Source organism: Asparagus officinalis, chromosome 3, assembly GCF_001876935.1.
Source record: "Asparagus officinalis chromosome 3, Aspof.V1, whole genome shotgun sequence".
Taxonomy (NCBI): Eukaryota; Viridiplantae; Streptophyta; class Magnoliopsida; order Asparagales; family Asparagaceae; genus Asparagus; species Asparagus officinalis.
The window spans coordinates 19,333,299-19,348,427 of NC_033796.1; the positions used below are offsets into that span (position 1 = coordinate 19,333,299).

Genomic DNA, 15,129 nt, shown 5'->3' on the forward strand with positions numbered 1-15,129 from the left:
TTAATGGTTAAATTTTTTCCATAATCATATAAATTTTAAATATCTCAAAGTTATCAAAAATATCTTTCAACTGGATTTTACATTATTTTTTTATATTAGTTTTTAAAATAATTTTCATATTTGTTTTATTTACATTTACATTTATTGAATCAATTCTTTTATTTTTACATATATATAAACTACAATTATAACTAACTAAATTTTAAAAAATATACAGGCACAATATGGCACCTTTATGGGAAAAATAACTAATATCTTAAATAGGCATGAGACTTGGTACTACTCTTGCAAAGGCTGCAACAAAAAGGTTGAAAATTCTATTTATCTTAAATAGGCATGAGACTTGGTACTACTCTTGCAAAGGCTGCAACAAAAAGGTTGAAAATTCTATTTATGACAAATGTCAAAATTGCCAAAATATACTCTTGCAAAGGCTGCAACAAAAAGGTTGAAAATTCTATTTATGACAAATGTCAAAATTGCCAAAATATAAATGAAGACAGTATACCAAGGTAAATTACTATCAATTACTCATAAAAGAAAAATATAAAAATTAATTATGCAAATATCATCTAATGCACAATGATAATACAAAATGTAGGTATGTAGTTAAAATCATAGTTGAAGATGAGACGGATTCTGCAAGAGTGACACTTTTTGACGCAACAGAAACTCTTATAGGATGCAAGGCACAAATATTCATGGCTGATATAAAAGAGGTAACTTCTTACTTTATTATATTTTAAACATATAAAACCATATGTTTCATGTATAATTAATTAATTGTTTCCTCGTTAAAACAGAAAAATAATCAGAGTTCGTTATTCCAAAAGTTTGTGCTAAACATTAAAAAGATATACACATTCCTTGTGAAGTTAGATGAAAACTCAAAGGATGAACGGGCACAAGGAAAGATAATAGCACAAGAAATTCAACTCCAAGAAGACAACACAATCAACATTGAAGACGATGATGCAGTTCTTGAATTACCAAAAAAGAAGATAAAGGTCGAGAAGGAATGATCAACGAAAAAAAAATTTAACATGAACAATTTTAAATTTTCAATACATTTACAAATATGTTGAAGGAATTTTATTTATCTTTTCGTATGCTTTTATGAGGATTAACTTATGAATGTTATTTGTTAGAATAATTTATGAATTATAACCATATGCACATATAGTTGTCACATAAATATTGCATGGTTTGATTTTTTTGGCAATTATTAGCTTAAACTTATCGCTCAATTATGTCAAGCTAACTACATATTTAACAAATACTTGACTTTATTACTTTTAAAATGCATTTGAAATATTTTTGGGTTATCTCGACACAATGTTATGTTGATGAGTCTTTGAAAAAAAGGATTCAAATTATGGACAAATTCTATAAGATGTTATTCAAAAGTGTAATGCCAAATATTTCTGTATGATGGCTTTCATGTGTGTGGATTGACTAAGATCTATGCCTATCATCTGCATCTTTGTTCTGAGCTCCCTCCTAGCGAAATCTGGATTCTATGTCTATCGTCTGCAACTTTGTTCTGAGCTCCCTCCTTGCGAAAGGTATTCAAAATATACATTTGTTTGTTAATTTTATTTCTTTATTAACAATCAATTTCAATAAACATACCATTTGTTTTCACTGATAACAAAGTGTTACCATAGACTGGATTATACACGACCAGATCTCATTAGATGTCACCTTTTTATGATGTAACTACTTGCTAGATGACAGAAAATTCCAATTAAATTTTAATTTGTCTGTGGCAGGATTGTAAACTTTCCCTGATTACTGTTTACCTTCTGATTGTTGTAATTATTATTTTGTGACTTATTTTTTATTCACCTCCTCTCTTTTTTCCAGCTTAAGGAAGATTTATCAGTGTCAGACAGCAAAGAAGAAGGAGATGACGACCCAGTTGATGTATATAGTGATGACGATGATTTAAGCAACGGAGACAAGAAAGAAATTATATTTGAAGAGGTATGAATTCAAGACCCTTTTTGTTACCAGATGAGATGTTCAGTGTAAATTATTTTTAGCATCAAGATAGTAAGTAAATAAATGAAGGGCAGTAACTTATAGTAGTTGCTCTTTCTGTAGTAAATTCTTTAAATGATAGTAAGTGAATAAGTAAATAAAAAGTAGCACACTTGCTCCTGATAGTTTGATTAAAAAAACTTTAAGGATAGTAGTTCGCCAAACAGTGTTTTCGAATGAGAATAATGGAATCACTGCCTAATATATGCTGGTTTGATTGCTTTTTCCTAATATATAATGGAAATGGAGGGCTCCGTTGATGAAGACTCAACCAAGTCTGATGAAGAGTACGAAGACCTAGCCATGCGAGATAGCCAAGACAACGGTTAATGGTCTGATGACGAAGAAGACAAACAAACATTTGAGAAGGGGTCTTCAGAACATGATTCAATGGTGAGTTCTGAAGACACGGAGAAATACCAGAAGAATCTAGACCTTTTCCTAAAATCAAGTAATCGATCTTCTGAACCTTCGCGCACTTGCTCACTTCGTTCTGAAACAAAAGGAAGGAATGCAGGGGCTACGGTAAGAACTCGCAGCCAGTCGCAGAGTATTTTGAGCTCATGAACCTACTGTATATAGTTGTAAGGCTCTAATTGCCCGTGGCAGTTATAAGGATGCTTTTTGTTTATCATTGTAATGGCCAGTTAAACTATTATGCAGGATGTTTTGTTGGATATGCTCTCATTTATTTTCGTTACCTTTCCTCATGAGGTTTTATGTGCAAATCAAAGTATGCTACTCGGTTCACACTATATATCAATACAGTTTATTTGGACATGTGCTTTAAGTTAACTTTCTTAGTACCAGATTTTGTTCATTAATATAAACATATGCCTTTCATCCTTTCATATTTTTACATGGAAGTAACTATAATTTTACTGGCAACACATATCAGACAGTTGAATAAACTATGTTGCTTGCAGGTGGCTCTTGCCATAATGCCTTCCATCCTTAAGTCGTTCCAAGGATTTTTTGGCTGGTGAAGCTGAAGTGTACATGATATTAATTGCTATGTTGGTGTGTATATGTATATGTTTCTCATTTGTTGCTCGTGGTGGTTGGTCCTGTTATATTACTCTTGAAACATATTCTGTTCTGACATGATATTTGTTTGCTAATGAAATTTATTTAAAAATTTACCACGTGCATTGCACGTACAATCCAACTAGTATATCATAATAAAAGCAACATACGTAAGTTTTTAATTAGAGATTACAAGTAATATCAAATAAAAAAAAAATTCACTACCTTGAAAGATGGATGCATCCATCAATTTTTAAGAAAATATTGTTTTCTTGTGAGACATTATGATGTCACTGAACTGTCAAAATTATAATGTATTTTCTTTTCAGTTAATCCAATGTTATTGTAGCCTCTTGAGAGATTATTGGTGTGAATTTACATATATGCAATATTTGGAGATACTACAAAATTAATGAACTTGACAGGCATATTAATTAAAATCACTAAAATCCACAATTGTTTCTTTCAAGAGATTTTCTATTTCCAATATCTCTATTAACAATCCATACAGATCCAAATAAAAATTTTATAGGAACTAAAATACAAAGCAATCCTCAGTCAGAAAACACGAAATGGTAGACTAGTCAAAAAAGTAATTTACCCGAAACGCTAGAATGAGACATAAACAGGGCGGGTGATTCATTAATAACCGCTACCCAAATTTCTCGGTCAGCACGCGCAGAGCCCGGGCAGCACCTCTTCATAGCCCTCTCTATATAAAAACGCATTTTGCCAAATTATTCTAAAATCCAATAGCAGCCTTCGTCGACTCGAAGGCAAGGAAAATGAAGCGGGTCGGATCCTTTCTCTGTTTCGGTCCACCCGATACCAACGACACCGAGAAGGATGAGAAGAGACAAAGTCCGGCCAAGGTTTTGCCGGAGGTTGGCGGGAACGGAAAGCAGAATCGCCGGCGGTTGATGTCGAAGTTCGCGAGATCGATTTCGCTCAAGTCTAATTCATTGGTTAGTTGCATAAATATTTCTTCATTTGCCGAATTTTGACTCGATCTGAGTTTCAACTGTTGCTTTATTCGAAAGTTCGATTTTCTTTTCTTTTTTTCGCAAACAGATCGGCTTCTTCATTAAGTAGCAATTCTATGATTAAAACGATTATATTTTTTTGGGGAATAATTGACTATGTTTTATATGAATATTTTATTGACTTATTAATGACTTCCTTGATTTTACTTATTAACTTTTGAGTTACTTATTATTTTCAAGTTAGGATCATAATTTCATACCACTGAAAACTTCATGAGTACTTTTAAAATAATATCAATTTACTTCAGCTTTTTCTCTATTGATCGTGAAATTACCAAAAAAAGATTCAGTTTTGAGTTCAGAATCTGCTAACTTATTTGCTTTATAATATTTTTTTTCTCGGATATACACTATATTTTATCTAGTTATTGATGGATTCGGATCCTTAAAAGTAGGGATTTTGATTTTCTTGGTTTGCTCCTTAACTCAAAACTTTGAAGTTGAATATTGAGTTATCTTAAGATTAATACTAATTTTTATTCCATCGTTAATTTTTCCTTTCAGAATCGGAGAACAAAGTCAACAAAAGACTCTACCCGCCCGCTATCGGGAGAAATCTCGGATTCGTCGGAGAATAATTCGACTTCCGAATCATTTGGGAAAAATACGGACGTTATAAGCTTCTCCTCCTCTCTATCGTCTTCGTCCTTTTCCTCTTCCTCTTCCTCGTGCGTTTCTTCTGCCAGCCAATTGAAACTACAACAGAAAAAGGCGTTTATACCCCCGCCGGCGCAACAAAACTACGGATATGCCACCGGTCTCCTCCTCGTCTTGATGAGTCTCTTCGTCGTCGTCTTTTGTGGTCGCTTGTGCGCGATATTGTGGACTGCCACGTGGCTGTGTACGGTGCCTCGCCGGAGGAAGGTTGTGGGGTCATCGGAGTTTTCTGAAGGGACGGCGGTTTCGGCGGTGGCGAAGGCGGAGATGAGGAGGAAAGGGGAGTACTATTGGGAGGAGGGGGAGAAGAACCGGATCGTGTTGGAGGGGTTTTTGCGAAGAAACAGAAAGGGTGGTGTGAAATGAAAAAAGAGAAAATAGAAAGAAAAAAGTGAAGAGAATTGTAAAATTTTGTTTTTCTTTTTTGGGTGTATACTTAGTAAAATTATTTTTAAATGTGTAAATTAATCATCTCAGTTATCTCTGCCTATTCAGATAAACATATATCGTACAAATTGTGAAAACTACGTTTTTATTTTTTTTTTGTATCGTTTGTATACTTAGATCGGAGTTAACATCCTAAATTCAGAATTTTGACTCTTTTTTCTTCTCATTATTCTAACCCTTCTGATTACCGTCTTTTAATGCACTCTCCCATTTCCTTTTCTTTATGTGCATTATTGAACATTTTTTATATAGTTAATAAGTTCTCTGAACATACGTTTGGCCTAGTAATTCAAAAGATGTATAATCTTTTATGCATAATGATTAGGATAGGCCTTCATAGAATTCACCGCAAATTATTGGATGTTTGTACTTCTTTTCTCTTTACGGATTAAAGATTTTCATCCATTATGGGCGTGTTTATTTAAGGGTGTTTTTTTTTGGGAAACCCGGTTTTTGGAACAAAAAGTAACATTTTTGTGGTTTTAGAAATCCAAAAACTACGTTTGTTTTATTTTTTTTAAAGAAATGGTTTCCTAAAACCTTGTCAAATAGTGTTTTTTTTTTTGGAACGGCCAATTCCTGTCTAAAAGCTCGGAAATGGGCAATTTTTTGGAAATGAGGGTGCCAGCTCGGCTTCTCATGGTGCTTTTCTCTCATGATGCTTTTTCGATTTTTTTAGGGTGAAACAAACAGCAGTTTTGGATACCATTTCCTAAAACCTTATTTTATCCTTCCATATCAAACAAAAGTTTTGGATTCCTTTGATATCCTAAAATTTTTACAGAATAGGTTTCTTATGTGGGAATCCATTTCCATAATTTTTTGGAAATGAACCAAACAGCCCCTATGCAGACGTACCCACTTTTTGTGTTTGATGTTGTTTACATGATATCTTCTTTGTATTTTTTAAATGGGAAAGCTAGTATTAAAAATCCTTCCAAGATATTCATCGGTGCGTATAAAATATTGAAAGAAAGATAATTGGCCTAATTAGTCATAGCAAGATTGATGATGAAACTTTGATTGTGGATTTACTTTTCTTTAAAAATTGAATTTTGTAGCCATGTTTCTGAGGAGCTATGATTGGTTTGGCAGAGTTCGGTTTGATTCCAAACCAAAAGCCAAGAATTAAGAAATCTAATACTTCCACGAGTTGCTGATGAACTGACAAAAGATTCATCCATGTGAGACTTGTTTGCAACTAGTTAACTAAGAACTTAAGGAGGGTTTTGTTGGATTTAAATCCAATATATATGGTCCAATATATTAAATTGATATGTATTATGTGCTATCAATTGAGGTTAACCCATTAAAGTGATCTAATTTAGGGTTTGGGTTTTTAACGCATAATTAAAGTATGGACCTCATACGTGTAGAGACTAAAATATAATTGTTAACTCTATGATTGGATGAATTGATAATTATGAATAACTGATTCAGTTATAAATAGGGTTGTGGTTCCCCAAATCTCTACGTATAATCTCTTTCTAATTTTCCATCTTCAGAAGGATTAGTGTTTCTCTAAGGGCCCGTTTGGATGAACGTAACTATTAGAAGTAAGAAGTGGATCAAATATATAACTTCCTCAATTATATATGAAGTAGAAAGTAGCGGAAGCAGTACTTATTTTGTTTGTTTCATATATTTTAGAAATAGCGGAAATAGTACTTCATCATCATCTTTTATTTATTTATTTGTTTGGATAAAAATTGGATATATTGTTTAAGATCATCTGCCATTGGTAAATCTCTAATTTAAGTGGACCCCGCATTTTATCCAATTCCCCTTTACTTCTGAGCTTTCAAGGGCGAAAAAAATCTAGGAAGTAGGAGTGCCACCTAGACGCCACACCTGCATTTATGGAAGTAGCTGAAGCAGTCTTTTCGGAAAAACAAACATAATTTTTTACTTGAAGTAGGAGAAACTTCCTCTACTTCAGTTACTTCTTTTCTACTTTCGTGCAAACAAACAGGCCCTAAGGAGAATATATACGTACGAGATTTGAAAAAACTACATCTCAAAAAACTCAAGAATCACATTCTACTTCATGGATTCAGGTATTCTTAATTATCTCAATAGTTTGACATGAGCAATCTTGGGATTGATTAGGGTTTATCTATTAAAGCAAAAGTTTATTTTTTCTTGATCTAACAGGTTTTCCCTCAAATAAAAATTAAAAAATTAAAAAATTAAATTTAAGAAAAAGAGAAAAGAAGTGAAAAGAAAAACCATATAATAGAATAAGCTGAATTAATGCAGTTTATTTTCTTATACTATGATAAATTATAAAAAACGGAAGTAAGTCCGTTTAGAAGGAGACAATCACTTTAAATGAGTCAAGAGTAACTCTTCATTTTTATTATTATTAAATAATCCAAATCGGAATTGAACGCAAGACCAGAGAGCTATATATTGGATCCTCCCAACCGTCCGGACTCCGGAGTACGTCAAGATTAACTCTTTCAAGTACAAAGAAACTGATTCTAATAACTTATTTTACAAACATAATCAAGGGTCGAAGATTAATATGAACTAGTTTCAAGCCCGTGCGATGCACGGATTTCTCTAAAATACAAAAATTAATGTAGCAAAATAATACAAAATAAAACAGTAATAATATGTAAGTAGTCAGAAACGATACAACCTAAACTGCATATATGTTTGACTTAATATTAAACTGTTAAAAAGAATGAAAATATAGCAAAACTGCTTAAAATGCCTAATGTCTTTATGATTAATGTCATAATAATTTTTTATAGCAAGTACAAAGATTAACTCTTTCAAGATTAACTCCGGAGTACGTCAAGATTAACTCTTTCAAGTACAAAGAAACTGATTCTAATAACTTATTTTACAAACATAATCAAGGGTCGAAGATTAATATGAATTTTACCTCACAGGTTAACCGATTTAATACTTCTTTGAAAAGGGTAACCGGTTTAAGCTTTTTAAATTGAGCTTTCCGACAAAACTATAACACACTTCCAACGTGACACTGAAATCAATAATTAAAAGAGCACAACTTGTCAGATTAGGGTCCTTTCATTGGCTGTTCTTTTGGAAGCTAATTATTGGACACTGGGGGAAAACACTACGATGGGGACTAATTATTTAGGCTTTCGCTTGTGTTTAGTGAGCAGGGTGGTTACTGTGGATTTATGTTCACACTTTTAGGCCCCGTTTAGTTGCAAAAGAGAAAGGACAAAAGCCTCACAAAAGCTAGACTTTAAGCCAAAATCGCCTCTTAAAGAGACGATTTTGGCTTAAAGCCTACGCTTTTGTCAGACTTTTAGCCTTGTTATTATGCAACCAAACAGGGCCTAAGTACAAAGATCGAAACGTGGACTGGTGATATGTTGGAATGTGATAGATTCTTACAAAGTGAGTAGCACACTTAAGCTTATTATTAAAAGTTTATCTCCACTATGTAGACTCTTTTTTTATTTAGCCAGTATTAAATTGCTCTCTTGTAGTTCTAGGGACACGATCATTATAAAACTCTCTCTGTAGTTTCATGCAGTTGACGAGTTGTTGAGATGTATTATAGGAACATAATAGAATATTATGAGCTAACAATAGAAAGCGACATAATAAATGAAAAAAATATGGGCCAACAAATCATAAAAGAAGGAAACGAACAAATCATAAAAGAAGGAAATGAAAATTTTAGGATAACAAAAAACACTACAATGGGGGCTCTCATTGTTTAGGTTCCGACGTTCCGTTTGGTATTATTGCAATTAGAGTTTGGTTCAACACTTCTAAGTACACAAGTTGACAAGTGGATTAATAATTATATGTTGAAAGATGGCAAGTTGATTATAGAATCATTAGAACAATTAGACATAATTCATTGATTATAATGGTTATCTCCACTATGAAAAGCAACAAGGTATAATGAGCATATAAAGTAATATTGAGTTTAAATGATAATCATGTAAGTGATATAATAAAGTTTCAGTTGAGCAAATAACGGAATCTAAAAATCATTACTAAAACCATAACATAAAATTTTCGATCATTAAAGGAAATATCACGTTCTGTGATTAGTAATTTTATCCATATAACAAAAACAAAAGTGAGTATTGATTAATGCTCGTTAAGTAAAAACGTTATTCCAAATTTACTGAACAAATGGAAAAAGTTTGATGTCTCCAAAGTAAATATCCGAACCACCCTTAACAAAAAGAAGATAAATACTAAATATTCTCCCCACAAAAGATAAAAACAAGTTTTTAAAAAACAAATAATTAATATCTGTTGATAGCTTATGTGGCCCATAAAAGCAACATATCTCCGCCTCAAGTTAATATGATGCACTTCTTCAATAATACCTACATCCACCTCAGAGTGCCACATAAATGTCCTCAAATGAAATGAACCTTCATTTTGCCTAATAAATGACGAGCTATATTAAATGCATCAAAATCCATATCTCCGTCTTCATCCATTTTCTTTGTAGCCGCTCTGCAGTTTGTCATAAAAGTATCTTTTGTCCCTTCATAATTCTGTTGGCAGAAATGAGAGAGAGACAAAACAATAAGTGAAGGAGACAATGCCTTTTATTGCTTCATTGTTGTGTATATTTGAAACCCAAAACAAATTGCTCTATTTATAGAGCTGAACATCAAACGGCTATATGCATAAAAGCCACTAACTCCTACATAAGTGCCCAAAGACTAGGACTTGTAACAATAACAGTTAAACCATTATTTTACTAACAACAAACTCCTAGGGACTCAACAAACTCCTAAGGACTTGGACAAAGCTTAAACTGAATTAAACAAACCACGTGACTCAACATTCCTTCCCTTAAACTGAAAGTATTCAAATATCCAGTTTACCAAAATCTTGTAGCACCTTCACACAAACAACGTCTTCAAGGAATATACGCCAAGCAAATTTCTAAGCTTCTGAAATGTAGCTATCTTGAGGGACTTGGTAAAAATATCAACAACTTGATCTTCACTTCTGCAATGGATGAGATCAATGACACCTTCTTTTGTGAGATCCCTTAAGAAGTAAAACTTCACATCTATATGTTTGCTTCTTCCATGTAAAACATGATTTTTGGAGAGCTTTATTGTTGAACTGTTGTCACAATAAATTGTAGTGGCTCCTTCTTGCTTGAAATGAAGCTATTCAAGAATTTTCTTCAACCATATAGCTTGACTAGCACAGGCCGTTGCAGCAACTAACTCTGCTTTTGTTGTTGATAATGTAACAATCGCTTGCTTCTTTGAAGACCATGAAACAGCTCCCTAGTCAAGCATAAAAACATATCCTGAAGTGCTCTTTCGATCATCTTGATCTCCGGCATAATCACTATCAGTAAAACCCAATAGATTTGACTTCACTCCCTTTTTGTAGAGCAGTCCATAATCTGTTGTTCCTTGCAAGTAGTGAAAAATCCTTTCTGCAGCTAATAGATGTAATTCTATTGGGTTTTCCATATACCGTCTAAGAATACTTACAACAAACATTATATCAGGTCTTGTAGCTATTAAATACATCAAACTCCCTATAATTTGCTTGTAAAGAGTGTTGTCAATCTTCCTTCCTTCAGGATCTCGAACCAGCTTCAAACCAACTTCAATAGGTGTGCTAACAAAGTTGCAACTTTTTATTTGAAACCTATCCAATATTTCTTGCACATACTTCCTTTGACACATAAAGATTCCAGCTACATACTGCACCACTTTAATGCCCAAAAAGTAATGCATCTTTCCAAGGCGAGACATATCAAATTCAACCATCATAGATTGTTTAAATTTGTCAAACATGGCACTATCATTTCCAGTAAAAATAAGATCATCAACATATAAGCAAACAATGAGCGGTTTTCCTCCATCTTCAATCTTTGTAAAAAGTGTATGCTCATATGGACATCTTTTAAATCCCTCTTTAGAAAAATAAGCATCTATACGACTATACCAAGCTTGTGGAGCTTGTTTTAGCCCGTACAATGCCTTTTTGAGTTTATAAACCTTATTTTCACTTTCAAACTTCACATAACCAGGAGGTTGATCGATAAATACATGTTCTTCTAAATCGCTATGTAAAAATGCTGATTTCACATCCAACTGGAAAATAGGCCATGGGTTTTGTGCCGCCAATGCAATCACTAGTCTGATTGTGTCATGTCTTGCAACTAGAGCAAAAACCTCTTTGTAGTCGATGTCGAACTCTTGCTTATAGCCTTTAGCAACTAAGCGTACATTGTACTTGTTAATTTCTCCATTCTCCTTCAGTTTTGTCTTGTATACCCACTTCACACCAATGCTCTTTTGCCCTTTTGGAAGCTCTGTCAACTACCAAATGTTGTTTCTTTCAATGGCTGCTATTTCTTCATCCATAGCTTTCTGCCATTTTTGACTCTTGACAGCATCTTCGAAAGCTACAGGATCACAACCTGAAAAAAGAGCAAAATGTGTAAGTGAATCCTCAGATGGATCATTCCTAAGTACCTCATAATCAGTCATCCATGCTGGTCTTTACCTGACTCGTTGAGGTCATTGTTTTGTAGCTTCTTCATCTTCTTCATTTGCTGGTTGTTGCACTGTCTCCACAGGTTGCTGCCTTTTTTCTTCATCACCACCAAAATCTACTGGAGTTTGTTGCTGAACATTGTTCTCATTCCATGACCAGGTTCTTTCTTCATCAAAGATAACATCATGTCTAATAACGTTTTTCTTCGTGATAGGATTGTATAGCTTATAAGCTTTTGATTGATCACTAACACCAAGAAAAATACATTTTTCTCCTTTGTCATCCAACTTCTTCCTCTTCTCATCTAGAATATAGGCATAAGCAATACACCAAAAATTTCTAAAGTGATCTACACTTGGTCTTCATCCGCTCCATGCTTCCTCTGGTGTCATATTTTGAACAGCAAGAGTAGGACTTCTATTCAAAATATGAATGCTCCAATTGACTGCTTCAGGCCAGAAACTTTTCAGAACTCCACTACTTGACAAAAGGCTTCGCACCATATTCATAATAGTACGATTTTCCTCTCACAAACTCCATTTTGTTGAGGTGTGTACGCTGTAGTAAGTTGCCTCCTAATTACAAATTCATGTGAGTTGTATTCTCCATCACGATCAGTGCATAGAACTTTGATAGGGCTGCCAACTTCTTTCTCAACAAGCACTTTATAGCTTTTAAAGGCTGCAAAAGCTTTAGATTTTTCCTGCAAAAAATAAACCAATGTCTTTTAACTAAAATCATCAATGAAGGTAATTATGTATCTTTTACCTCCATAGGAAGATGAATTTATTGGCCCACAAAGGTCAGAGTGGATCAACTCTAATGACCCTTTTGCTCTCCATGATTTTCAATGGGGGAATTGATTACGATGTTATTTGCTAACAACACATTCTTCACAAACTTTAGAGGGAGCTGTGATTTGAGGAAGATCAGTCACCATATTTTTCGGTTGTAGAGTCTTCAATCCACCAAACTTTAGGTGACCATAGCGAAAAAGCCATAACCATGTCGCATTCTTCAGATTTTTTGAGAAGCATGAGTGATTGGTGTTGTGGAGATAAAGTGGGAACATACGATTCACTGCCATGTTAACTTGAGCAATTAAGCCCAACTTTGCATCTTGAACACGACATACTCCATTTTTTATAAAATTCCATACCCTTTTTCTTGCAACTGACCCACACTAAGCAAGTTGGTCTTTAAATCTGGAACAAAAAGAACATTAGAGATAGTATGAGTAGAATTTCCCTTAGTTTGAATAGTTACACGTCCTTTTCCAATAACAAAAACTGTAGAGTTGTTACCAAACTTGACAGTGTTGCGGAATGATTCGTCCAGCTCAGAAAACGCCTTCTTATCTCCACATATGTGGTTGCTACAGCCAGTGTCTAAATACCACATGTTTGGTTGAGTTTCTTCCTTCACGTGACACACCATCAAAAGAGACACCTCTTCTTCTTTTGTTGCAAAGTTAGTTCTTTCTTCACCTTGTCTATTCAGATTAGTTCGACATTCAGACTTGCAGTGGCCATTCCTATGATATCTGTAGCACTCCACATTGAACTTGTCCAACCTTGATTTATATGTGGTAGAGTGGTGGCCGCCTCGTCCTCTTCCTCTTCCTTGAAATTGGTTGTCTTAGTGTTGGTGTTGGTGTTAGTGTTGGCTTCCACGATCATTATTTCCTCTGCCTCTGCCTTGACCTCTACCTCATCCTCTGTCTCCTCTTGATACCAAGTGATTTTCTGTTGAGGCCTTCAAAGCTTGTCCTCTTTCTCCTGCTGGTTTAATTTATGCTCATGAACCAACAAAGAACTCTGTAATTCATCAATTGAGAGTTCATCAATATCATGAGATTCTTCTATGGAGCAAACAATAAAGTTAAATTTTTGTGTCATGGATCGAAGAATCTTCTCTACTATGGTCACGTCCTCTGTCTTGTCGCCATGGATCCGCATCTTGTTCATGATGGCCATTGTTCGAGAGAAATAATCTGTAACTAATTCTCCCGACTTCGTTCAAAGTGTTTCGAACTCTGTACAAAGTACGTGAAGCTGCTGCCTCTTTGCTCTTGCAGAACCTTGGTACTTCCTCTTCATGGAATCTCATATATGTTTTGAAGTGTCTTTGCAGAGAATGGTTTCCAAGATTGAGCGATCAATTGCTTGGAAAAGATAATTCTTTGCCTTGAGATCTTTTAGGCGTTGCCTTCTAGCTCTGTTCTTTGTGCTTGTGTCATTGTTGTACCAGCTGCTGGTTCCGTAATTCCTTCTGAGATGATGACCCAATACTCCTTAGATCTTAGTAAGTTTTCCATTAACATGCTCCAATGATCATAATGACCATCAAAGTAGGGAATGAACAGATGAAGAAAGTTGTCGGTGGCCATCGTTCACTGCTACTGCAAAAACAAAGTGAGACAAAAACATAGCTACTGCTAACCTTTTTTTAATCTCACAAACTCTCTAAATTGGCGCTCATTTTGAAACCACTCTCACAACCTTTTCTTCTCTCACTTTTGTTAACCTTGCTCTGGTACCACAATGTTGATAGAAATGAGAGAGAGACAAAACAGTAAGGGAAGGAGACAAAGCCTTTTATTATTTCACTGCTGTGTATATTTGAAACCCAAAACAGATTGCTCTATTTATAGAGCTGAACATCAAACGGCTATATGCATAAAGCCACTAACTCCTACATAAGTGCCCAAAGACTAGGACTTTTAACAGTAACAGTTAAACCATTATTTCACTAACAACAAACTCCTAAGGACTCAACAAACTCCTAAAGACTTTGACAAAGTTTAAACTGAGTTAAACAAACCACCTGACTCAACAAATTCACACTCCATTTGGAAAAATTCTTAGGTGAGCTTGTGTTTTACATTAATGTGTTGTCCTCTGCTCACACGCATGCATGCCATTTATAGACACCAAATCATCTTTCTTTATACTAGATTTTTGGCAAATATATGTAAAGAAACTTGGTATTTTTATTTAGATATATCTAATAGCTTTTACAAAAAAATTATCACTTTCTCTCTGTATCATTTATAAAATAAAATATAACAGATATGTGGGCTCTAATGTTATTTTCAAGTCATTGAGTAATCTAGAATATTTTCGTAAAGAAAGAGAAAAGTAAGAGAAGAAAAAAAAAGAGAAAAATCTTTTTATAATATTACCTTTTCCCCCTTTAAATTACAATAGTAATAAGGACATGTCTACCACTCATCCAAATTTGGACTACCCCAACTTGGTTTTTCATACAATAGTATAGATTTAGAGCAATAATTTAGGCCCCACTTGTATTACATTGTTAAATTTCCTCTTTTGTAATTCACTTGACTGTAAATAATTAAAATAAAGTAAGTACATAAGTAAGATTTTCTAGAACAGCCTATCTGGACTAGTCTTAACCAATT

General features: G+C 34.1%; 1 protein-coding gene across 1 annotated transcript; it reads left to right on the forward strand.

The window, feature by feature from the left end:
* LOC109834723 lies at window positions 1,465–5,291 on the forward strand. The gene is made up of 6 exons (XM_020402747.1): window positions 1,465–1,565; window positions 1,773–1,776; window positions 1,867–1,986; window positions 2,707–2,776; window positions 3,829–4,034; window positions 4,617–5,291. The coding sequence occupies exons 1-6, from the start codon at window positions 1,465–1,467 to the stop codon at window positions 5,133–5,135; spliced, it is 1,020 nt and encodes a 339-aa protein (XP_020258336.1). The 3' UTR covers window positions 5,136–5,291.